Genomic DNA, 25,492 nt, shown 5'->3' on the forward strand with positions numbered 1-25,492 from the left:
TTTTTCAGGCAAAGCTTTACTGGGGCTCCTGCCACAGCAGAAGATAGTGAGAACAAATAACCATTCCCTTGCTTGCCCACTCCTCCAGGAGGGGCAGGCTTGTTCTTTACATGGAGTGAGGATAGGGATGGGTCCAGAGGTTGTGCAGAGAGGTGACTGAAGTGGTCTGCCCATGCCATGTGTCTTTCAATCCAAAAAATGGTATGAATTGAAACCGTCACAAAATCTTATTCATTTGAAAGCAGAAAAATCAGCAAATTTTACTTAGTTCCCACTTTTAAGGTCATGGGGAATCCAGTCACACATAATTAGACTTTGATTTACATGGGGATCTTAAGAAAACACACATACACATACACCCACACATATCAAGACCATGTGAGTTGAATGAATGACATATTGCTGCCTTTGCATATTTCCTCTTGCTTTTTAACAGATTGATGAAACCTGGTTTTCTGTATATTTGCCGTGGACTCTACACACATTCAAAATAAAATTTCAAAAATAGTTTGGGGGTCAGGGAGCCCACATAGTGCATCAAGTAGGAACTGGATAAGGACGTAGCCCCTGGTTTCATGCCCATCCCACACTAAGTATTTTAGTAAGAAATCATGGTCTATAAAGTGAGCCTGTGTAAGTTCCAGCTTTCTCCCCTGTACTTTGGAACCTGTTTGTGTCTGTACAGATGGTCTCTGTCAGTTGGAATAGTCATGGGGAAAAATGTAGCATAAGTGAACAAAATTAGCAAATGACATAGCAAATAGAGAACAGCACACAATTTGATTGGGGGCAGATCTTGGGACTGAGAAATTTCCCAAGTAGCAGTAGATACCAGCTAGAGAATTTAAGGAGCTCCCAAAGCTTAAGGGTGCATGGATTTCACAGGAATAAGATAATTCTGCAGTATGTATTCTAATAGACGGGAATAACCCCCATGCTTGCACTGTTAGGATTGCTTTTCCATTGTCTGTGTGTGTATAAATTAAAAAGCAGTCCTGTCTGTACTCTAGGAAATGAATTCGTGCTGAACAAAATTTCCAGAAGTTCATGTAAAGAATGATTTCACAGCAACTATCATATCAGGCTCCTGGAAAATTGCCCCTGAACTTCAGTTCCACCTCAGTCACTCAAAGGAATTTAAAAATTGGCTTCCAGCCACCCTTGTTCTTCAACATGCAGTTTCAGATATGCCTCAATAATACAAACTTTAAAGCCTATTGATTGGGAGTTAAAATCCATTCTTGCCACAGCCCCGCTGCTAAGTAGATGTCAATGCCAACTTCACCGTGCCCTGGTCAGGCCGCCTCTGCATCAAGGAGCCTTGAAGAAGGTGGAGGGTAGCATGGCTGTGAAGAAGCCACTTTGAACTTCATAACAAAATTTTGAGAAAAGCTTTGAACTCTACCAGCTGATAGCTGCTATCAGTGGTTATTCAAAGCAGTGTTTCTCATTTGAAATCTCCAGAGTGCCTTGGGATAGGGAAATGGGAAACTTGAAATATGATTTCCTATCCATCACCTCCCCTCCTTGTATGTCACCTTCTTCCATTTTTGTCACCATGAAGTTTAGGCAAACAGCATGCAGACTGGTGAGAGAGAAGATTTGGGAATAGGCAAACCTGGCCCCTGTCACTTGCTGCCTATGCAGTCTCACTGTGCTGTGCCTCAGTTTTCTCATCTGCAAAATAGGGATGATAATCATTTAACCTCATAGAACTGATCATGATTGTGCTGTGAGAGGCAGATAGTCATTATGCAAAAAGATTAGCAGTTAAAATAATAATGATGATGGTAGTATTTTTATCAGCTTTGGGGGGAAGTCACATTGATTAAATGTGTGTACTGATTCTGATCACATGCTGATTATTCAGCCTACCCTTGCCAGAGCATCTGGCAAGAATATCATGCCTTATATGTCTCCTGAACAGTTATGAATGAATTGGATTTTTAAAATCAAACTTCATTCATCCATTGACCTACTTCAGGAATGAGTCTTCTTTGACTGTGTTACCAAGCCCCTAACATTTAAACTTTAAGGGTACCTTGTTTCCTCTCTCTCTCCGCCACTCCCACCCTCAAAAAGGGTAATCGGCTAGTGGTTTGATGCGTCTGTGCTGCTGTTCATTGTGTTTCATCTCACCAAGAGCCCCTTTCCTCTTCTCTTGAAGATTGCCTGCATACTACCTTTCCCAAGAATCCTTGTTTGACTCTCCACCCCTACTTCGACCTAGTCTCTTTTTCTGGGCCCCCATAGAAGCATGTTCTTACTTGGGACCATCGTGCTCTTTACCATGTGCTGCTGAAATGATGTATTTTACTGTTTGCCTCTCCCACTAGACTGTGAGCTCTCCGAGGGCAAGGATGATGTCTTTCTTATTTTTGTATCCTTAGTGTTTAGCAGAGTCCCTTTAGGAGATGCTTGAACATTTTACTGATTCAAAATGATCTATCAATAACATTTAATGCCCTGGGGAACTGATCATGAAATACAATTAAAAAGCGATGACAAAAATATACATCCAGATGTAATGTCTGAGGGTTTCCCAGATGGCTCAGTGGTAAAGAATTCAGCTGCAGTGCAGGAGACGCAGATTCAATCTCTGGGTCAGGGAGATCCCCTGGAGGAGGAAATGGCAACCCACTGTACTATTCTTGTCTGGGAAATCCCATGGACAGAGGAGCCTGGAGTGCTATAGTCCATAGGGTCGCAAAGAGTTGGACACAACTGAGCGACTTAACAATAATGAGATGTCTGAAAATGCCTTCACAGATGCAGTGCACCTAAAAGCAGGAACATGGGTTTCTTCTGCCTCGGGCATGTCTTGCCTGAGTTGAAACTCTAACCTGGTTCTTGAGTTTGCCTTCTTAATACCTTCCCTCTTTTCGACAACCCCCGATTTAGGGCATATCCCCTGGGCTGCTGTTCTTGGCTCATTTTTCTTTGCTTTCCAAATGAACAAACCAGCAGGCAAGCAATCACAAGGACCCCAAGATACAAGGGTGAATCAGGTTAAAGTCCACACAGCAGTTACCTCCACTCAGCACTTCTGCTGCCAGGAGCTCCCTGCCGCAGAAAAAGAGAGGTTGTAGGGCCTTCTGTGCAGGAGAAGTTCTTGACAGAAGGCCAGCTCCAAAACACTGCCCACCTCCTTCCAGGCTGGCTGCTCCTCCCTATGGCTTGGTGTGGATGGTCCTCGTAGGAATTTCCCAGTGATGTCCAGAAGAACCACATGATGAAGACAGTGGTGAAAGAAAGTCGCTCAGTCGTGTCTGACTCTTTGGGATCCCATGGACTGTAGTGCACCAGGCCCCTCTGTCCATGGAATTCTCCAGGCAAGAATACTGAGTGGGTTGCCATGCCCTTCTCCAGGGGAACTTCCTGACCCAGGGATCAAACCCAGGTTTCCCTCATTGCAGGCAGATTCTTTATCATCTGAGCCACCAGACTATGGTGGCACTGGCCACTTCTCTGAAATGCAAATGTGTCACCCTTTCTGCCTCTCCTCCCCTTCTTCCCCAAACTAATGAATTTGATTTTAGTCTCTCTTATTTATCTGTTCATTCATTCAACAGATGCTGTTTGTTAGAAAGATACTGAGTATGTAGGGGTGAATAAAATAAGTAGACTTATCTCCCTTCCAATAGTCATAAGGGCTGTCAAGAAATTTAAACAGGATGACAGGATAGAGCAGATAAATGGGCAGTTCTCAAGAAGGCAAACAGGGAAGGCTTGAATGAAAAGAAGCAGGCTTGTGAGTATCAGTGAGGTTGCAGGTAAGAAAGAATGTTCCACTAGAGGGGACGGGAAGTGTAAAGACTCTGAAGATGGAATGATGTGATGTGTGCAAGCAACAGAAATAAAGATGGTACATTGGCTGGAGAATAAAAGTGGAGCATGGTACCACTATCAGAGGTGAGATGGAGAGGCAGCTGGTGCCACTGTAGATGAGACATGCAGGGCAGTGTAAAGAGTTTGGGTCTCTTTCTACAGAAAGTGGGAAGCCACCAGAAGGTGCCAAGCAGAAGGGTGATATGATCTAATTTCTATCAGTAAAGTAGCATTCTGTCTGCAGTAGAGAAGGGAGAGAGACAAAGGGTCAGAGACAGGTGTGTGGCAAGAGTGGAAGCAGGGAGAACAGAAGGGAGTTAGTTCATTAAGAGATGGTGGAGACTTCGATTAGGACCATAGCAGGAAAGACAGAAGGAAGTGGATGTCTTCCTGACTGATCCCATTTCAGCTGTGTCGATGGATACTTCTCTTGTCATGTCCATTTTCTGAAATACACAACTATGGTCGTATGAATTTGGACTTTTGGAAAAAACATCAAATCACTCAAAAAAAATACACATCTGGAGCTTTTTTTTTTTTTTGGATATTTGTATTGTGAGGTGATTGTAATGTAACTTTCTCTGGATGCTCTCATGACACTCATTGCTGACCTTTGACCCCTCTGTCCTCTTTCCCAGGTCGTCCCATTCCACCTACATCCTCGTCTAGCCTCCTCCCATCTGCTCAGCTGCCTAGCTCCCATAATCCTCCACCCGTTAGCTGCCAGATGCCATTGCTAGACAGCAACACCTCCCATCAAATCATGGACACCAACCCCGATGAGGAGTTCTCCCCCAATTCATACCTGCTCAGAGCATGCTCAGGGCCCCAGCAAGCCTCCAGCAGTGGTAAGGAAACCGTGGTGTCTGAACATGTGGTGGTGTGTGTGTGATGATTTGGAATCTCCTGCAAAACAACACCTCTGAAACCAGGGCTGGGGAGAAGGTGGTGTGGGGAGCGAGGAGGTGAAATGCGTTTGTCGTCTGGTGACATTGAGGTTTCAGGGTCTATTTCTTGAAGGTTGTGGTTACTGAAGAGGTGTGGCTTATCTGAACAGAGCTTGGCCCTCCTTCAGTGGGAAGAATTTCCCCCCAACTGCACGTGAGAATCTGCAGATCTCAAAGATGAAGTGCAGAGAGATGATGGAATATTGAATGTTATATTACTGTGATTCTGGTCATAGCCGACGGACACCCTCAACGTGACCAATGCATATGCATCTCAGATTTTTTTTTTTTTTTGATGGTTGGCTTCTTACTCTTTCTTCCTTGCTTATTTAGATGATTTTGCAATCAAAATGTGTTCCCCTGATGTGAATGCTGAATGTCTTGCCAAGTGTTTTGAGGGTGACCTCTCCTCTGACCCTCTACTTGTCCCACTTCACTTGAAATTAATGAGCTGCTTCCATGGTACCATGATAAATGCCACCTCTAAATCCCTGGTTCTCACTGTGGTTTTCACATTCACACATCAAAAGGAGGGGTCACAGCATTCCGTCCCCCTTTTGAGGATTTTGTGGTACTTGCCTCAGTTCCAGTTCTCTAAATCATAGGTGCAATTGCCCCAGACCCAGAAGTAGCCATGCCTTATTTTGATTTCTTCTGTTGGTGGCTCACAAAACACGTGAATGTAGGATTGGGCAGCATCTAGGGTTAAGTACCCACAGCCCAAGGAGAAACATTTGCGGAAATAAATTGCTCCCGACCCCCAAGGCTTGGGAGTTATCTTTGGAGTTGGTCATTCATGGTGTTCATTAGCATATCCCATCAAAAGCAATCCAGAAAGCTCTGGATTTCCATGCCAAGGGTGTTCCTTGCTGAGATTGTATTTGGGCTCCATCCATGAGTATATGCCACCAATGGCCTCAACCCCTACAATTAGAGAGGACCTCCTAAATACATTACAGATGATTCATTCAGGAGATGGAATGATGGACTGCTACTTATGATGGCCCATGCCCTTCTTCAAAGCCAGCCCTGATATATTTAGTAAACTCATATTCTTTTTCAAAAAAAAATTACCTAATCAAATCTCTCATCAAATGAGCAATCCATTGTTGATATTATAAAGGCCTTTAATCTACCATAAATCTTTATTAGAACTCATCAGAGCTTCTAGTTTGAGAGAAATGTGATTATGGCACTCTTAAAATGACATTACATCATTGGGGTGATTGGTTTATCATTTGGAGAAGAGACATCAATCATAACTAGCATAACCACACAGTAAATGAATTCAACCTTTCTACCGCGGAACAATGACACTGTAATTGCTCAAAATCAGGCTTAAAATGAAATCGGAAAATGCTCTTTCTTCAAATATGATGTTAACTTAATGGAATATATTATGAAAAATCATGTTTGAGGAAATTCTATATAATTAAAAATATGTGGAAATATATTCCCTTTTTTCTTTCATCGGAACCTGATTTTAGCTTACAGGATCATTTTTTTTTTCCTTTGCTTCTGAGATTATGTTGCATTTAATTGAACTATCCTCACTTATGTTTTGCTGCTTTTTATTTCATACTATGTAATCGTGATGAATATTGTATTATAAAGGACAAGAGGCTTTTGAAATGAGGTGCACCTGCTGATAGCTTTTTAAAAACAGATGATTATTAGCAAGAAAATGAGCTTTTAAAAACTATCTCCTTTTATGCATATATGTATACCCAAGCCAAGATGATTTCCATAAGAGGGGTCAATTCATACCTCAGGGCTGTCTAGAATGTTTTCTTGGTGATAATGCTGTGAGTGATTTCTTTTCTGTTGTATCAGATTGTAAGTGGTTGATAGGGAATTTTTGTTGATTTGCTGCCTAATCAAGACCTCCTTCTGGTGGACACAACAGATGTGTGTGTTCGGACTCAAACTTATCTATTTTTCTTCACTCACACCAATTTGTTCTGCTCACTTCAGACTGATAGCTACTTAAGCTTCAATAATAGGGCAAAATACTACAGAAAATTTGAGGGTCCATTTTCATCCCACTTAAGACTACAGTGACAGGATTTCTTCACCTAAGGGGTAAAGATCCAAATGTGCACTATCCTTGTTGTCGGAAGGTTACTTAACCTGAGAACTGGTTAAAGCTCCGGTCAACTGGCCGCCATTCAAAATTCTTGATTCTGGCTTAGTGCTAAAGTGAGTGCAAATCCATTTTGAATATGTGTGTGCTCACATGTGTGTGTGTGTGTGTGTGTGTGTTGTGGAATGGATATGGGGTCCAAAGCAAATTGGGAATTCTATCAAGATCTGAATGTAGTTGCCATGAATTTAAATTTGACATAAAGGATTGAAAATAGAGTTTGACACAGAAGATGCAAAGTGCAGAGCCATGCCTGGGTATTCTGAATTGAGTTTGATGAAAGGGGCTGGCTTTTTCAGTAGCTGTGCAGGCACAAACAAAGTGACCACGTGATTGGTTGTGTTATGTTCAGCTGCTTAAGAACACAGACCTTTCAAAGCCGATCTCTTGGCAATGACCCTGTGCTTTGAAGATCTGGGACCAGTTTGGTCTTTGTATCTTTCTTAGCTGAAATAAAACCCCTTCCAACACCTTCAGCACATACATGACAGTAAAAAAATTCTTTCCTGCTGCCCTCTGATTGTTGCTGTTATGACTGGACATTAGTGAAGCCCATCATTAAGAGAGTCAGGGTGCTCATTTCCTGCTCAAAGAGCTTCTGTTCTAAAGAGACAAACTGGACGTAAACTACGCACTAAAATGTTTTTGACAACATGAACATCTCAAGGCAACAACAAAGCTTCACCGTCGTGGCCCCGCTGCCATTATTTTCTGTGACTGTAGTGCATTCCTTAGTGGACGGTACTAAAACCTTGGCACCTGTGCAGCCAAATTGCTCTAACCTTCAATCTGTGCCAATCGTGCTGGTACCCACGTACAGCTAGTAAGATGCTTCGAAGAGGCGTGCTTCCCATCCCCTCAAGCATTTTCTTCCAGATAACTGAGCTCCGGCAAGTGGCTCATCCTGTGTTCTGACCTTCTGCCGGAGCAGGTCAGCTCCAGAGATGTTTCTTGTCTACAACAGCATAATTTCAGATTCTGTGAAGTAAGTCATCTGGAAGAAAAAAGTCTGGATCCCAGTGGCAGCATAATGGAGGCTCCTGCAGATGGACGCACAAGACTACCTTCCAAACAGGAATGGGGTTTGCATTTTGCTGTCAGCATATGAAGCAGAAAATACCCGGGCAGCTGCATTATAGTCTAAAAGCGTTGACTTACCTCCTCCACTCTAAAAGGTTGAGTTTCCATTTTCTTAAAAGTCTAAATAAAGGGGTTTTGAATACTCATTAGTAACATCAAAGTATGCAGAAGAAATGTAATCAGTATGCATCTGCCAGGACCCTTTCCATTGGTTCTGTGTGACAAAGAAGCTATCTCCGCTGGAGAGTATCACTTTGTTAAAGTGCATTGAAGGTACCCAACTCTTTTTTAAAAAGCTTCACCTTGGTTAATTCTAAAGAACATAGTACTTCAAAACAGCAAGCCCTGAGTTCCCTAGAGTGGTTCAGGAATTCAGTTGCATAGCTCATTAAATGATACTCTTGTTTATCTGGCATCATAAAGCAAAAAACTTCACTCATCCATTCATTCATTCAGCCATTCATTCATTCATTTCTTCTCTTACATCTTCCCTATAATTTGGACAGCTTCTAACAAATTTTTTTCAAAAACTTATAAGTTTTTGAAAATTATAAGAGAATAAAGGGAAAAATCTAGGGAGAAAAGCACATTCAGGCTCATACACATAAAGTCCTGTTCCATTATTTAAGATAGAGAAACTTGATTCTAAGCTTCCCAGAAACCAAAGCAAAAAGAGAAAAACCCCAACACACACAACATCCGTGAGATAAAAGCAAATCAACTGACTGCTTCAGGGAAATTCTGCGAATCCTTATATTAGTGAGGCCAGAAAGATGACTGATTCCCAGAAACATGCTATAATGCATGCGAAAGAGTGTCCTGTCAAAATGTCTTATGACCTCCCTCCTCATGAGCCATAGAGAACATTTTCAGTTAAAAAACCTTTCTACTAATGTGCCAAAATTGCACAACCCAAGGGCAAAACTTGATTTGATCCATAGATAAACCTTAGTTCTATAAAAGACCATGTCAACTGTTTGTCCCATGGGCAACAGACCTTAAATATCAGTGCTCATAACTAAATGTTTATGGAAATTAGTCAACTTTGGGGTGGTCGTCCTCACCCAGAACCTGAGAAGCAGATATTCTATATGACAGCTTTGTCTTGACAGCCTTTGAGACGTTAGAAATGACATCCTCTCCTGTGGACTAAAGCACTGCCCGAAGACAGTCTCATTCATCTGACTCCTCCCACCATCCACGGGGCTGGATTTGAGATGAGGCATGAGGGGAGTGCCCAGAATATTTTTAAGTTAATGAAGTGACGTCACCTTGTATTGGATTGGCCAAAAAGTTCATTTGGGTTTTCCTCTACATGCATATAGAAAAATCTGAACAAATTTTTTAGCCAACCCAGTGTATTTTAGGCTTAAGGAAGAATTTTTCCTCTAATATGTTACAAATTTTCTTGTCTCCTTAAATAGATTATGCCCACTCTAATTTAATTTTATTTAGGATTTCCTAAATAGCTCACAGCAATTCTTAGACACGTGGATGATCTGACTGTGCTGATAATGCTAACTTGTTTTCTTTTAAAAATCCTTCTACATTGTGAGACTGTGGTGGTGGTTCAGTTGCTAAGTCGTATCCAACTCTTTGTGATCCCATTGACTGCAGTATGCCAGGCTTCCGTGTCCTCCACTATCTCCCAGAGTTTGCTCAAATTCATGTCCATTGAGTTGGTAATGCTATCTAACCATCTCATCCTCTGCTTCCCTCTTCTCCTCTGCCTTCAGTCTTTGCCATCATCAGGGTCTTTTCCAGTGAGGCATCTCTTCACAGTTTATTGCACCTTTCTTAAGGTACCCCATTTTAACCTTTTTCTTTCTAGACTTCTCTTTCTTCTCTTAGGTTCAATTCACTATGCATAAAGCTCCTCTGTAGGATTCTGGTGTTAGGTCCAAAATAGATGCTCAATAAGTATTTATTAAATAAATGAATTCATCAGTGTCTTCGGGAACTGCTAAGTATAATGCTTTACATCATGTGTGAATGGAAAAAACTGGATAATGAGGGGGAGTGAAGGCAGTTTAGAATATCCCAACTCAGAGGAACATACAAACCATATTCAATATACCTATTTTTTGCTTGGTTTCTCCTGTTTTTGATCCTCTCGAACTTTGTCAATTGTCTTTAAATGAGAAGGTGTTGAATAACACTTGTACATATCATGACAAGCAGTGGCAGAACCAGTATACAGGACTCAGTGGGAGCCTCAGCAGAAAGAGACACACCTGTTGGGGGGAGATTTCATTCTTCACTCTTGACTTGGAGGTCGGGAAATTGAGTCCAAATTTCATTCATGTCCCCAAATTGGATTTATTCTGTGCATGAGTTGCTTGGTTCCCAGTTCTTCTCCTTCAGCTTGGACGTGAGGGCCAGATGTTCAGAGCTGCCTGTAATCCCTTTCAGGTTCTAGGCAGTGGTCTGACTGCCTCTTCTCCAGAGGGTTCCAGTGCTCCAGCAGCGTGGACCAAGTCCAGGATGCTGTCTCGAGGCTGGGGAGGGCACACCTTCACTTGCTCTTGCCCTCAATGCAGAACACATGGGTTTGCTTCTCCCCCGAAGCTGCCTTCTCCCTCTATGCTAGGTATTACATCAGACACTTTATATACCTCCTTTCGAGGAGGGCATGGCAACCCACTCCAGTATTCTTGCCTGAAGAATCCCCATGGTCAGAGGAGCCTGGCAGGCTGCAGTCCATGTGGTCACGAAGAGTCGGACACAACTGAGGGACTAACCACAGCACAGCACATTCTCCTTTCATTTACTCCCCGCCACATCCCAGAGTAAGAGGATTACCATCTTACCCATCCCACGGATGAAAACACCATGGCACAAGGAAGTGACTGAAGTCACAAAGCTGAGAAATCAAACCTAACCTTCCTAGTTCCAGAGACTTCCCCCCCGCCCTGTTAAATGTTGACCTTGATAATATCTGAGTGACTTACTGAGAGAAACAGAAGACAGTGAGAGCATTGCCTTAAGGGACACGAGTTACGCTGTTTAAAAGATTGGGGAAAAACTGATACCACATCACAAAACTACTCTTGACCTCCTCTGCTTGGCAAACACACACATCCCCTGACTCTTTGCAGAAGATTCTGGTTGAATAAGTTCAGGAGGAGCTCAGGAACTGTGCTTTCACATCTCTCTCCAGATGATTCTTAGGGTCTGGCAAGTTTGGGAAGCCTGGGTATAATGGGAAAGCCCTAAAAGAGAGGCTAAAGATTCAGTTCACAGCATGATCTTTAATAGTCAATCCTGTGCCTCAGTTTCCCTGCTTGTCAAGGTTGAGCACTGGCCCCAAAGCTTCCCTTCTTGCTCTAAGATTCTGTGTGTGTAAGTTCCTTGTATCCAGCTGGACCAAACTACACCCCCCCCCCCCATTTAGAGCCTACCCTCCACCCCTCTTCCTGCATAGTGTGGACTTCACCCCATCCTCTCGGGCTTTGTCAAAACTGAGACCTACGCAGTCAGGCCAAGTAGCTCCTTGCAGTTTCCCTGCAGAGTTTGAGGAGCATGGTTTGGCATCTGGTGACACGTGCTTGAAAATGTTGATTGCCATCCCAACAAGCAGAAAAAGCAGAGCACCCGGGCTCCCAGAGCACCTCCTAAATGAGGTCTTCCACCCTGAGACTGGGAGTTGATCGTTCTCAGGGACTCTCTTGACATTGATAAACAGAGGTCAGACCTTTTCTTCTTTTCATTTGTGCCTTCTTGTAATGCATGCATGCTCATGTGCACATGCGCCCGCACACAGGAATTCTGTAGGTTCAGCTATTGCCAGCCCAGCTATGGTTGGGATCGCTTGTCTGCACCACAGTGCAAATGAGCACACAGGCAAGATGGACAGGTAATTCCTTTGGAGATGCGCAGCATGGAAGTGACATACGGCACCGAAATGTTCCTTCTCAGCAAATAATCTTGCTATTGACAAAATTCCCAAGGTCGATAAGCATTGTGTACTTTCTGCCTCTCCATCTCTGCCCCTGGTTTCATGATATTAATACAAGCGAGATGCCCTAGGAGCTATATGCAACATCTTAACAGTTTCCTGCCCTAACAATTTTTATCCAGAACTTCAGTTTTTCCCAAATTTTCTTAAAGACTATATTTAATTCTAATTAGCTTCTCGGCTAATATTAAATAGCCATTTTAAAATGATGGGATGGTTAGGGAGGTGGGAGGGGGGTTCAAGATGGGGAACACATGTAAATCCATGGCTGATTTGTGTCAATGTATGGCAAAAACCAACACAATATTGTAAAGTAATTAGCCTCCAACTAATAAAAATAAATGAAAAAAAAATGTGGCCCCAGTCTCACTATAGATGTCTCGATGCTCTACCTAAATGAAATGATGGATTTCTTTTACAAATGGGCAGTTCTAACAGAAGTAATAACCCCAGCCCCTGGTAAATCTCTTAGACCCCTCCCAAATATAATAATTAAAAAGAACTGTGTTCTTAAGAGTGGGCTCTCAAATCTATACTAGTTGGATTTGAATCATAACTCAGCCACTTTGTAACACTGTGATCATGAATGACTTACTTCTTCTATGCCTCGGTTTTATCGGTAAAACAGTAGTAAGAGTCTACAACTCCTAAAGTTGTCATGAATATTAAAGGACATTCTGATGCATCTAAGTATCTTGAAAGAAGACTTAGATGGAGCAGGGATCAAGTTTGATATTATTTACTTTTTACTTTAGCAAATACATTGTGATAAAGCATCAGTCACTTCCATTTAGTCGCTCAGTCATGTCTGACTCTGCAACCTCATGGACTGCAGCACGCCATGCTTCCCTGTCCATCACCAACTCCTGGATCTTGCTCAAACTCATGTCCATTGAGTTGGTGATACCACCAACCATCTCATCCTCTGTCATCCCCTTCTCCATAATGTGAAATTACCATTGTTAGCCATTTTTAAGTGGACCATTCTGCAGCAAGAAGTACACACGCTGTTGTGCAACTATCACCACCATCCATCTCCAGAATTTTTCATCTTCCCACCAGAACTCTCTACCCATGAAACACTAACTCGCTACTCACTCCAGCCCCCTGCAACCCCCATTTGATTTTCTACCTCTATGAATGTGACTATGCTAGGTACCTCATATAAGTGGAATCACAGAACATGTGTCTTTTTGTGACCAGTTTATTTCACCTAGTTTCATGACTTTAAGATTCATTCAGATTGTGTCATGTGTCAGAGCTTTCTTCCTTCTTCCTTTTTAAGGCTGAATAATAATCTTCTGATTCTGTGTTTTAATTATTCCTTAATCAGTCACTGGACACTTGGGTTATTTCTTCCTTTCAGCTATTGTGACTCATGCTGCCGTGAACACTGGTGTACAAACATGTGTTCAAGGGCCTGCTCTGACTTCTTTTGCGTGTATACCCAGAAGTAGAACACTGAACCATGTAGAAATTCTATGTTGAATCTTTTGAGGACTAGCCATACCATTTTCCACAAGGCCTATCCCATTTCAGATCCCCACCAGCAGTGCACAAGAGTTACAGTTTCTCTCCATCCTTCTAACACTTGTTATTTTCTTTGTTTTTTATAATTGCCATCATAATGCATGTGCAGTGGTTTTGATTTGCATTTGCTCATCATCAGATTAGTGATGTTGAGCATCTTTTTGTGTACTTATTGGCCTTTGGAGAAATGTTTTCTCAGATTATTTGCCCACTTTTTAATCAGGCCGTTTGTTGTTGAATTTTAGGAGTTCTTTATATGCAAGTGTATCCCATTTTATTGAGCTTTGTTTTACTGCACTTCCTTTTTTTTTTTTTTTTTTTACAAATTGACGTTCTGTGGCTCCCCTGAATCAATCTGTCAGGACCACTTTTTTTCCAACAGCATTTCCTTGCTTTGTATCTCTGTGTCACATTTTGCAATTCTTGGAATATTTCACTTTTTCATTATTATTATATTTGACACAGTGATCCCTGATCAGTGATCTTTGCTGTTATTACTCTAACTCACTGAAGGTTCAGATGATAGTTAGCATTTTTTTAGCAATCAAATGTTTTTTAAATTAAGGTATATGCATTGCATTTTTAAAAATAATGCTATTGCACATTTAATAGACTATAGTGTAATATAAACATAACTTTAAATGCACTGGTAAACCAAAAAAAAAATTCATGTGACTCTCTTTCTTGCAGTATTAGCTTTATTGTGGTTATCTGGAACCAAACCCACAATATATCTGAGTTCTGACTGCACTCTGGATATGCTTATTGCTCAGTCGTGTCTGACTCTTTTTGACCCCATGGACTGTAGGCTCCTCTGTCCTTGGGATTGTCTAGGCAAGAGAATACTGGAGTGGGCTGCCATGCCCTCCTCCAGGGAATCTTCCCAACACAGGGATTGAACCCAGCTTTCCCGTATTGCAGGAGGATTCTTTACTGTCTGAGCCACTACGGAAGCCCTGTACTCTGGATATCAATCTCTTATTAGAAATATAATTTGCAAATATTTTTGAATTCTGGAGGTTGCCTTTTCAGTCTGTTGAATGTGCTTTGATATGCAAAATGTTTTAATTTTAGTGTTGTCTGTCCACTTACCTATTTTTCTGTTTTGTTGCCTGTGCTTTTAGTGTCATATAACAAACACTTTTAAGGGCTTATTTTATGGCAGTCATTGTGCTAATGGTTTTTACAGATGGCAGCTCATTTAATCCTCCTTACCTATGAGAACAAGAAAATCAGCCCTTCACACTGGGAACTAGCCTGACACTAGCATCTCAGCAAAAGTGCTGTTGGGGGGAACTGGCCTAGCGTTCCCAGCTCAGCCATGCTATCCTCCCCTTGAACCTAAACAGTCTTATAGAATACCAGCATTCATCAGGACCACTCTGGGGTTGAGATAAAGTACAATAAAATGAGAACAAGGCCATTTCGTAATCTTGCCTGAATAAAGACAGAAACCAGGTCACTATCCCAAACAGAAAAGTACAAAACGCCCCCCTCTCCAGGCTAAAATGAGTAACAGTACTTTCTTTACCAGTGATAGTGTTAGCCTCTTCTACTCAACCCTTCCTGTACATGAAATATATTGAGATATCCAATCGTAGGGTTATCCCCACTCTCTGACAGCCCCAAATGCAGAGCCTGTTTCTTTGGCCCCTCCCTAAAATTATTCAACATCAGTCAGTTCAGTTCAGTCGCTCAGTCGTGTCCAAGTCCTTGCAACCCCATGAATCACAGCACGCCAGTCCTCCCTGTCAATCACAAACTCCCGGAGTTTACTCAAACTCATGTCCATCGAGTTGGTGATGCCATCCAGCCATCTCATCCTCTGTCGTCCCCTTCTCCTCCTGCCCCCAATCCCTCCCAGCATCAGGGTCTTTTCCAAAGAGTCAACTCTTCGCATGAGGTGGCCAAAGTATTGGAGTTTCAGCTTCAGCATCAATCCCGATTATTCAACATAGCCCTCTCTAATACCCTTCGACTGAAGCACCCCATGGCACCTTCTTTGCAATGAGTTAATTAACCCAACTTTGTTTGACCACCATGTGTTCCTAGTGGTGTTTTGACTGGAGGACATTGACACCATTACATTGTGGGTTGGTATGATCTTCTTTTTCAACAGATGGAAAAACTGTGGTGTAGGGAGTTTAGCTTGCCCAAGGACACACAGAGTGAGTAAGGAGTACAACAAGAACAAAGAAATCAGTCTGCAGTGTTGATACATATATATAAATTTAAGTAAATTCTTAAAAGACAACAAAAAAATTGTTCAAGAAATGAAAGATGGTTATCATTTATGACACGGCTCAGCTCTTAAACACTGAATATTGATCTAAGCATTATATCAGAAGGATGGGGAGATGGAAGAGTATATTACATATATGGATGGAGCAGGTAGAAGAAAAAGGCTAGCTGTGCATTTTTCTAGTGAGAAGTTACTAGATAATGCCTAAAATTGGAAGTGCAAGAAATAGCAGCAAAACATGTTATTTATAGACCTGGAGCTAAATACAAAAATAATCAGCTAAAAAAAAAAAATAGGTAAATGTAGTTGCCTCTGGGAAAGAAGAAATTGGTAGTGATGCAAAAGGATTGCTATTTTTGAAGCAAACACTATAGAACTATTCACTTCTGTAAACTATGTGCATTTTTCTCTTTACAAACAGAAAAAAATTGTAAAACAAAGTACAAGGGATTGGTTGTGTACAACACTTCATTCAATGTTAGAACAGTCAAACAGTAGCTGTTTAATATTACCAGATGTATTTTCATTCGACATACGTACGTTGATTAGAGGCTATGTCTTTGAGGTGATAACAGGCGATGGGAACTTGAATGGTTGTCACTGAAACATTTCATCAAAACTGTAGATTTGTCTTATATCTGCTACTGTTGATGAGGGAGCCCTGTGGAGTTACTTAGGGCTTTATAACTTTATCCAAACCCAGCCCCCAGCCTTGCTGAAAAATCCCAGGCTTCGAATGGCATGAAATGGAGGAGATATCCTAACAACTGTTCTTCCTCATTACTAATCCAAATATCCATGTAAGCACAGGTCCCATCTTTTCCCCACGTCTTTCCCAACCAACATAGCTCAACTCCAGCCAGAGTCAGAATTGCACCAGTCTTATAGGCTGCCTTATTCAATTTAGCACCTCATTACTTTCTGATCTGTAATATTCTCTTGGTATTTCATGCATATAAGTCACTCGTGTCAACATTAAATTGTCACCACTTCAAGACAAGGGTCATTTCTTTGGTCTTTTTATATCATTTAGCCCTCGGTATAGATTGAGTTGAGCTAAGACATCCTTACTGATCTAGGTTTTAAAAAGACAGTGGTAGAATGGGGCAGGGCCTTTCCATGTGGCTCAGCAGTAAAGAATCTACCTGCAATGCAGGAGACAAGGAGACGCAAATTTGATCCCCGGGTCAGGAAGATCCCCTGGAGAAGGAAATGGCAACCCACTCCAGTATTCTTGCCTGGGAAATCCCTCAGACAGAGGAGGCTGGCAGGCTACAGTCCATGATGTCAGAAAAAGTCAGACACAACTGAGCACGCATGCAGACTGGGGCAACAAACAGATGGATGCATTCCCAGTTAAGGTCTTCTAACTTGGGCCAGTTGACTGAAGGTCGTTGTAATGATTTTAGGTCTGAGATCATCTGTGACTGTGGGTATGAGCTTTTCACTTTTAGAAAAAATAGAAGAGGCAGCCTAGGGCGTGATGAGAAAAATGTATGTTTGTCCAATCTGTTGTCTTCCTTGGACTTAAAGAATACTTCTCTCCTTTGGTTCTAACATCTGCTCTCCTGAGTTGATGGTGCTTTTGAGATAGTTGCTTCCACTGATTAGTATTTGGTGGAATAGTCATAACCTGGGAAACTAACCTGGGGACTGCACGTTCTTAGCATCTATAAGTTTTCTAGGGTTACTGTTATAAGGCACCACAAACTAGGTGGTTTAAAACAACAGAAATGTATTCTCTCACAGTTCCAGAGGCTAGAAGTTCAAGCTCAAGGTGTTGGCTGGTCCATGCTCCTTCTGAAGGTTCTAGGGGACAATCTTTCCTTGTGTCTCCTCACTTCTAGTGGTTGCTGGAAATCCTTGGCATTCTTTCTTTGTAGTAGCATAACTCAATTCCTGCCTCTATCTTCACATGACCATCTTTTCCCTGTATGTATTCCTAGGTCCCCTAAACTCTCTCTCTCTCTCTTGCTTTTTAATTTATTTACTTTTAATTGAAGGATACTTGCTTTCTCTCCTTTTTCTAAAAAAAAAATGTGTTTATCTTTGGCTGTGGTGCATCTTAGTTGCAGCACACGACATATGGCATCTTCACTGCAGCATGTGGCTATCTCTCTAGTTGTGGGACATGTGCTTCAGTGTGTGTGAGCTATGTCGTTTGAAGCACGTAGGCTCTCTAGTTGAGATGCATGGACTTAGTTACCCCATGGCACGTGGGATCTTAGTTCCCTTACCAGGGATTGAGCTCATGTCCCCTGCATTGGAAGGTGGAGTCTTCACCACTGGACCACCAGGGGAGTCCCTTCTCTCTCTTTATAAGGACACCAGTGATTGGATTTAGAGCTCACCCCAATCCAGTATAACCTCATTTTAATTACATCTGCAAAGACCCTATTTCCAAATAAGGTTATTTTCACAGGGGCCAGGGTTTAAGACTTAAACATATCCTCTGGAGGAACACAATTCTCCCTCAACAGCATCCAGCTGAGTACAAAGCAGAACAGAGCTACTAGACGCTGGGCCTCTGAGTAGAGCTCAAGCCTCTTGTCTTATTTTTGTGACAATGGAAGAAGCAACATCCCTCTTGCTTCCCTCCTCTTGTGCCCTCGATTCCATCTGGTCCCACCTTCTCCCTGTATTAAGGATCTCCCCTAGAAGACCTTTGCTAACAGGATTTAATTAAGTGGAGAATTACTCCTCTCCTTGAAAAATTTCTTGAAAGACTTGTCTGGGCTCTCTTTCTACTTTTGCACTCCCCACATGCTCTGCAACTTATTATTTTCACTCACTTAAGTCACTGCTCTTACTACATTCACAAATAGCCCCCTATTTGCTAAATTTAATAAACATGTCTCACCACATCGTACATTTCCCTTTTTCACTGCTCCTTTCACCTTGAAATGCACTTTCCTTTGACATCTTTATACCACGTTCTTTTCATTTTCTTTCCTGTGTTTCTGGCCACTCCCATATTCCTATACATGCCCCCTTCTCTGTTGATCCCTTAAATGTCAGGGTATCTATAAACTCAGGCCCCCTTTATTTTACTTTTTTATGTACTGTCCTATGGACGATCAGCTACACGCACAACTAAAATTACTATCGGTAAGTTTATGACCCTGATATCCATTTCTCTAGGTCAAATCTTTTACTCAATATATCTAATCATCCTCTGGATATTATCACTAGGATGTCCAATAGGCCTTTCAAATATAGCAGCTCTGAGATGAAACTACAAAAGCTCAGTGCATGCAATCCCAAACATGTTCTCTGCATCTGATTCACCTCTGGTAGTCCTCATCTCCGTGCATGCCCCACCATCCAGTCACTCAAGCCAGCAACCTAGAAAGCCTTCCTGTTTCTCAGTTCTATGGAGAATAAATTGCCAAACGCTATCAAATCTGTTTGTTTTACTTTTTTTAACTTTTTATTTTGTCTTGGCTAAAGCCAGTTAACTATGTTGTTATAGTTTCAGATGAACAATGAAATGATTCAGCCAGATATATACTTGTATCCATTTTCCTCCAAACTCCCCTCCCATCCAAGCTGCCACGTAACATTGAGCAGAGTTCCATGTGCCATACAGTAGGACCTTGTTGGTTATCCATTTTAAATACAGCAGTGTGAAAACGTCCATCTCAAACTCCCTAACTATCCCTCCCCCGCCACTCCTTCCTCCCTGAAACCGTAAGTTTGTTCTCTAAGTCTGCAAGTCTCTTTCTGTTTTGTAGGTTCAATTGTATCATTTCTTTTTAGATTCCACATATAAGGAATGTCATGGTATTTCTCCTTCTCTGACTGATTTCACTCAGAATGACACTTTCAAGGTCCATCCATGTTGCTGTAAATGGCATTATTTCGTTCTTTTTAATGGCTGAGTCATATTCCATTGTATATATGTACCACATCTTTATCCATTCCTCTGTTGATGGACATTTAATTGCTTCCATGTCTTGGCTATTAGAGTGCTGCAATGAACATCATAAACCCTATCAAATTGTACTCTGAAATATTTATCCCTGCTACCACTACCCTAGTTCAAATGACTATTATCTTTGGCCTAAAGAGCTAACTGATTCTGAGTCTTCTTTCTTTTTTGTCTGTATCATCTAACTCTTTCTTACATTGCAGCTAGCAGAGTTTCCATATAAATGCATATCTAAACAAGTCTCTCTGATGCTTCAGACTCTTTGGTGGGACCCCCTTGTTCCTTGGATATAATACATACATTTAAGCATGTCACAAAAGACTCCTGTGCACGCCCCTATCCGCATCTCTCACCCTTTGCCCCACTCCATACATAGCTCCTGAATGGGGCACACCTGTGCTGTAGCATCTTTGCACATGATGTGCATTCCTCTGGGAAGCCTTCTGGTCTACCTGATCTGGGTTTGTCTCTCTTCCATCTCCCTTCCGTAGCTCTCAGGCCATCTCTGTTACTGAAGTCACCATCTGACTGCACTCAACATTGTATTTAAGCTCTTTGAAGACAAGCACTGTATCTCTCGTGTCCCATTTGACTCTATGCATTTAACAAGCACAGTGCCAGGCACAGGGCAGATGCTCAATCAATATTTGGTGGAATGAACAGATAAATAGGAATGAAGTCAAAGGGTAGAGCTAAGGTGCTCAGAGAGTATTTTCAATTTCCAAAGAATGGTCCAAGAAAGTAGTGGGGGCAGACCTTGGCTCCCAGGCTGTTTTCCTCATCCTGCTGTAGAAGAGGTAAAGAATGAAGAAGGCATTTCTGGCTGGTGGAATAGTTCAGTGTGGTGTGCATGGCAGAGAAAGCCAGAAGCAAGTGAAGAAAAGCAGTATAGTTAATTTTTCAACTCTAGAATCTGAATAAACTAGTAAAGTGTAGAAAAACTATTTCTTGTGTGCTTTAAAGTGCCTTCTGCCTGAATCCACCTGGGCCTCCAGCCCTGTTTCTCTCTTGTCATTTTCTATCTCATCTTTTGTTTTATGATTTCTGTTGCTTATTATGCTTATTCCTTTCTCGTGCTCATAAAGCCCAGAGATGTGAAGGCACATGCATTTTTGATACTGAAGCATTTAGGCAGTTATCACTTCAATTAATGTTTTCTGCTAGAGTTGTATTTTAGTAGAAAACAATAATTGTTTCAAAGACAGCATCTTGGAGTTGAACCAATTCTATCAGTGAACACTCAACCATGGGAAGCTAACAATGAAGGCAATGATCAATCGTCTTTTTCGTTCCCTCTTCTACTCCAAAGGCAGATTTTGCCTCCCTTTGCTTTAAAAAAAGCTAAGCTGACAGTGTAGCATCTTTTTAAATACTTTAGTGGAACAGTCCTGCGCCTTCACAGAAAGACCCTGATACATCTTTATCACATTTTCTCACCCCTCACCTTCACCCAGGATTTACAAAGATGCATGTGTGCAAATTAGGACCTCACAAATCCCTGCTTTTCAATGTGCTGATGTCCACCCCTGTACTGAGGGGTGGGGCCAGGGCTCCCATTCCCTCTGCCAGCCCCACCCCACCCCCAGGAGTTCGGCAGTGCATTTGGTGGCATTCACACTTGACTGGAATCGCATTTCAGTCTGTTCCATCTGATTGGGCACTGGGTTTTCTTCCCGACTGTGGTAACGGAGCACTTTTTCCAAGTTCCCAAGGTTATTTTCATCTCAATGACCTTTTCTGTCTCCCTGGGGCGCCTCACCATTACCCACCCTGCTTTCTCCCTGCCTGCTTTAGATATTGCTTTATGTGTTACTCTTTCTGCAGGAACCATTGTCTCTGATACATTTCTATCAGCAATTTTATTGGAGCAGTGATCTTTATCAGCCTATGTTCCCACCCCTGTTTCTAGGTGGGTTCTCTCTCAGGTCCAGCAATTTGCTTTAAAAAGTGGGAAGAAATAGGATGGGATACCACCTATTTAAATCCTAGGATGCTGGCTTTCTGTTTCTTTTGCTAAACTCTGCACCTCCGCTTGAAGACTGGTTAGCATATAAGAGACTGAAAATGGGTGATGAAAATAATTCACAGGGATGGAAAAAAGTCTTATATTGGGCAGACTTGGCCTTTTCTGCCTCTTTTTATTGATCTCAAATTGCTGAAAGGGTTTGGAAGATAAAAAGAATGTGAAACAAAGACAGAAAATCTTGGCAAAGAAGAAAGAACCAGGGAATCAGAAGCTGAGTCCTGATTCTAGGAGAACTCACTGTGTCAACTGAGTGGTCACTTCTCTTCTTGGACCCTCTGTGTTTGATTCTCTAGCGTTGGGAAAATCGGGGCCAGATAATCCAAAAGGTCACTCTTCTCAGAAAAGAATAACTAGGCACAAAGTATATAGTCCACTTGTAGGGATGTCTTGAGTTGCCAATTCTGTTACCTCTCTTTAAAAGCTCTTTCCTTCTCAAAGGTAGAAAACTAAAACTGCAATCCCTTTCTAGATCGCTGGCAGTAATGATCGTGACAGTGATAATAATAATGATAGTGACATAGTGATGATATTAAATAATCATTGTCACTTAATGTTTCTTTACATTGATCGTTTCAAGGAAGAATTTCGTGTACATTATCTCAGAGGTAGCAAATATCTGGCCCTTGGACACATAAGCTTGCAAACCTATGTGATTTGTCTTTGCTGGTATTTTTTAAATGTTTTTGTTTAGGTGATGATATTGAAAATGCAGGATATTTTATATAAACATTCGTAAGACTATCTTTCTTGAAATAACATTTCTAGCATTACCTGCCTGCACTATATCATGGCCACAAATACCTGGAGTCAAGTAGGAGCTGCCCATTTTAGATGGGGTAGGCATTTTCCATTTACCTCTTCCTGTGACTGACTTGGCCTCTTTAGATATTTGAACTTGTGGTCCCAATTATCTATTTTATGGATGATGATGATGATGTTATTGATAATAATCTCCCTGTTGGTATACCATTTTCGCCTTTAGACAACTCTGTCATGTACATTATCTGTTTAAAACCCCATTACTAACAGACAGTGAGGAGGATGTAAAGAGTTTCATTATCCTCACTTAAGAGATAAAATATTTGATGGTCAAAAAACTAGATTAGTCTCTAATCTCCCAACTTTCCCACCACCAAAATCTATTTTGTAGGACTTTGTCTGCCTATTCACATGCATTAAGTCATAGTTTGTTTTCTCATTTTTGTTACATGAAAATACACATGTATGTTTTTCAAGAACATTGTTTTGTTTTAACACACTAAACTAATAGTATTCTTGCACATTGGGCTTAGACCACCCCCCAAAATAGGCTTTTACCTTCTTGATTGCTCTTAACTTCCCCTAGCTATCAGCAACTTTTTCAAACTACATTTCAACTGCTCTCTTCCTGTACTCTCAATGATGAGTTTATTTACCAAGTAAAATTATAACTACTAATGAATAAATTCTTTGGTCCCTTTGCACAATTACTCTGAATTTTTAGGTGGACTTATCAATAAGTGTATACAGTTAAGAGGAAGGAGAGCTTACATGGGTCACGGAAAGTGGACCAGATATCTTTATAACATATGCTGATCTGCTAAGGTCACTGCGAAGGCAGCCAGGTGGGGAAGACTTCAAACTCACATATTTTGTTGTTGCTATTTTTGATACAGGAGTATCCAGTGTGGAAAATGGTCTCACCCCTGGTTCCAGGGCTAGTACTTGGCAGCCACAGAGTGTCAGCACATTTTAATTCAATACTTACTGTATGTCCATCATGTCACAGGGGCTGGGCATTGCCTGGATTTGAAGTCCCATCATCACCCCAGAGCTAGCTCCCCTGTCTTCCTTTTGGCATTCTGTCTGATCCTCTGTCTGATTCTGAGTTCTGAAGCTCTGAAACACTCCTGGCCTAAACTTGCTCATGTCCTCCCAGCAGCACAAGATCAGATTCCTTTTTCAAAATAACACAGAGGCTTCTAGGGTTTAATTTTGCTCTAGCCTGTTTTGGAAAAGATTCAGCTTTTACAAAGAGGAGACTTCCTATGCAGTGGAAAGTCTATTTCATTGTATTGTCTTATAAAGTCCTTAAGTTCTTTGTGAAAGGGGCTCGTGTTAGAAATACATAAATTTAGGCTCTATTCTAGATTGTGAGATGACGTTGATAGTAAGTACACCATGGACTTAATTACAGCATTTCTTGGGCAGAAATAAGAAATGCTACTTTAACCGTGCATGTTAATCATGAAGTCCTAATTTGAGCAACATTAAATGTGAAAAAAAATTTCCCAGAATGGAGAAAACAGCAACTACATGAATATAAGCCAAACACATTTCCTTGTAAATGAATGGAAGATGCATGCCTGGCCCATAGTCCTGCCCAGAGTTGCATGCTTTGAATAACCTGGATCAACTTAGGTTGATGTAAGAAGCATCCCTGTGTTGCAGTGCACCCAAGCTTTGAAGGGATCTCTACATAGGAGTGGTTTTCCTTCATGGGGTGAAGGAAGGAGAGGGTAGCACACCTTGCTCGTTATCAGGGTTCTGAACCAAAGCAGAGATCATCTGGAAAGAGCTTTACAAGGGAGGGCATGTGTGAAGCAATTTGGGGAAAGAGGTGATTTTATGTTCCACACTTATTACGTTTCAGAGGTCAAGGCTAGACAAAGCACTTGAGAAATATTTCCTCAGCAGGGGTCAAGGTCGGAGCCCACGCCTTCATTTTGTGTCCATCACAGTTCTGGAGAACCCTCTGGCAAGACATCCTTACTCTCTTTTCCATCTGGACTCTTGTTACCTTGGGCAAGATCATTAATTAACTTCTCTGTGTTTTAGTTTCACCATTTCTAACACAGGGATCAGAGAAGGCAATGGCAACCCACTCCAGTACTCTCGCCTGGAAAATCCCATGGACGGAGGAGCCTGGTAGGCTGCAGTCCATGGGGTCACTGGGAGTCAGACACGACTGAGCAACTTCACCTTCACTTTTCACTTTCATGCGTTGGAGAAGGAAATGGCAACCCACTCCAGTGTTCTTGCCTGGAGAATCCCAGGGATGGGGGAGCCTGGTGGGCTGCCATCTATGGGGTCACACAGAGTTGGACATGACTGAAGTGACTTAGCAGCAGCAGCAGCATCACAGGGATAATTTTACTTCAAGATCTTGTGTGAGGGGGAAGATGCCTCTCCTTTGCCCAGTGAGAAGCAGACATGGAAGTTATCGCTATTGTTGATTGAGAGTAACAACGCCCCACATGGACATTAGAATCCAGCACTCTGCCCCATAGAGGGGCCTTCCTCCCAACTCCCTTATCCAACCTGACGTTCACTCAGGTTTCGCTGGAAGGTAGACAGAGATAGAGCATCACTTCTCTGCTGGGTTTCTTCTTTTCTTGCCACCATGTTCCTCTTCATCAAGACCTCTGTAAACAGCTGGGCTCAGGCTACTCAAAACTCACTGACTAGAATGATCACAAGAGAAATTCATAATGTGAAAGTGACTCAGGCTACTCAGACCAAAGAGTTGGCCGACTGGAAAAGCTCTCCAGGTTCAGAGTCGATTCCTACATTTCCAGGGCCCTACTCCCTCCAATAGGAGTCCGACCAGTTCAAGGATGAACAATAGATGTGAGAAAGCAATTACAGAGACATTAAGCACACACTTTAACTTTCTACATTGTAGTAGAAAATTCCGCTCATAAAACAAGGAGGCACACTGATCAAGACCCCCTGCCGTGTCCAATTAGACTTCCTTAAAAAGGAACAAACTCTTTAACTTTGTGGTTTTCTGGGGGCTGTTTATCTTTTCCTTTTGGCTTATCACAA

The 25,492-nt window shown here is 41.8% G+C and overlaps 1 protein-coding gene across 5 annotated transcripts in view; it reads left to right on the forward strand.

Annotated features, from left to right (window-relative positions):
• The window catches only part of TENM2 (teneurin transmembrane protein 2), a 1,030,924-nt gene that overhangs the window by 616,493 nt on the left and 388,939 nt on the right, over positions 1–25,492 (forward strand). For 4 of the 5 annotated variants that reach the window (XM_061149488.1, XM_061149489.1, XM_061149490.1 and 1 more), the window contains one exon: positions 4,467–4,676. The exons of the other annotated variant lie outside the window; for it this stretch is intronic. In XM_061149488.1, coding sequence (XP_061005471.1) covers positions 4,467–4,676 — 210 coding nt within the window. The remainder of the gene's footprint in view (positions 1–4,466; positions 4,677–25,492) is intronic. 5 annotated transcript variants of the gene reach the window in all.

This window comes from Dama dama, chromosome 9, assembly GCF_033118175.1.
Source record: "Dama dama isolate Ldn47 chromosome 9, ASM3311817v1, whole genome shotgun sequence".
Lineage (NCBI taxonomy): Eukaryota > Metazoa > Chordata > Mammalia > Artiodactyla > Cervidae > Dama > Dama dama.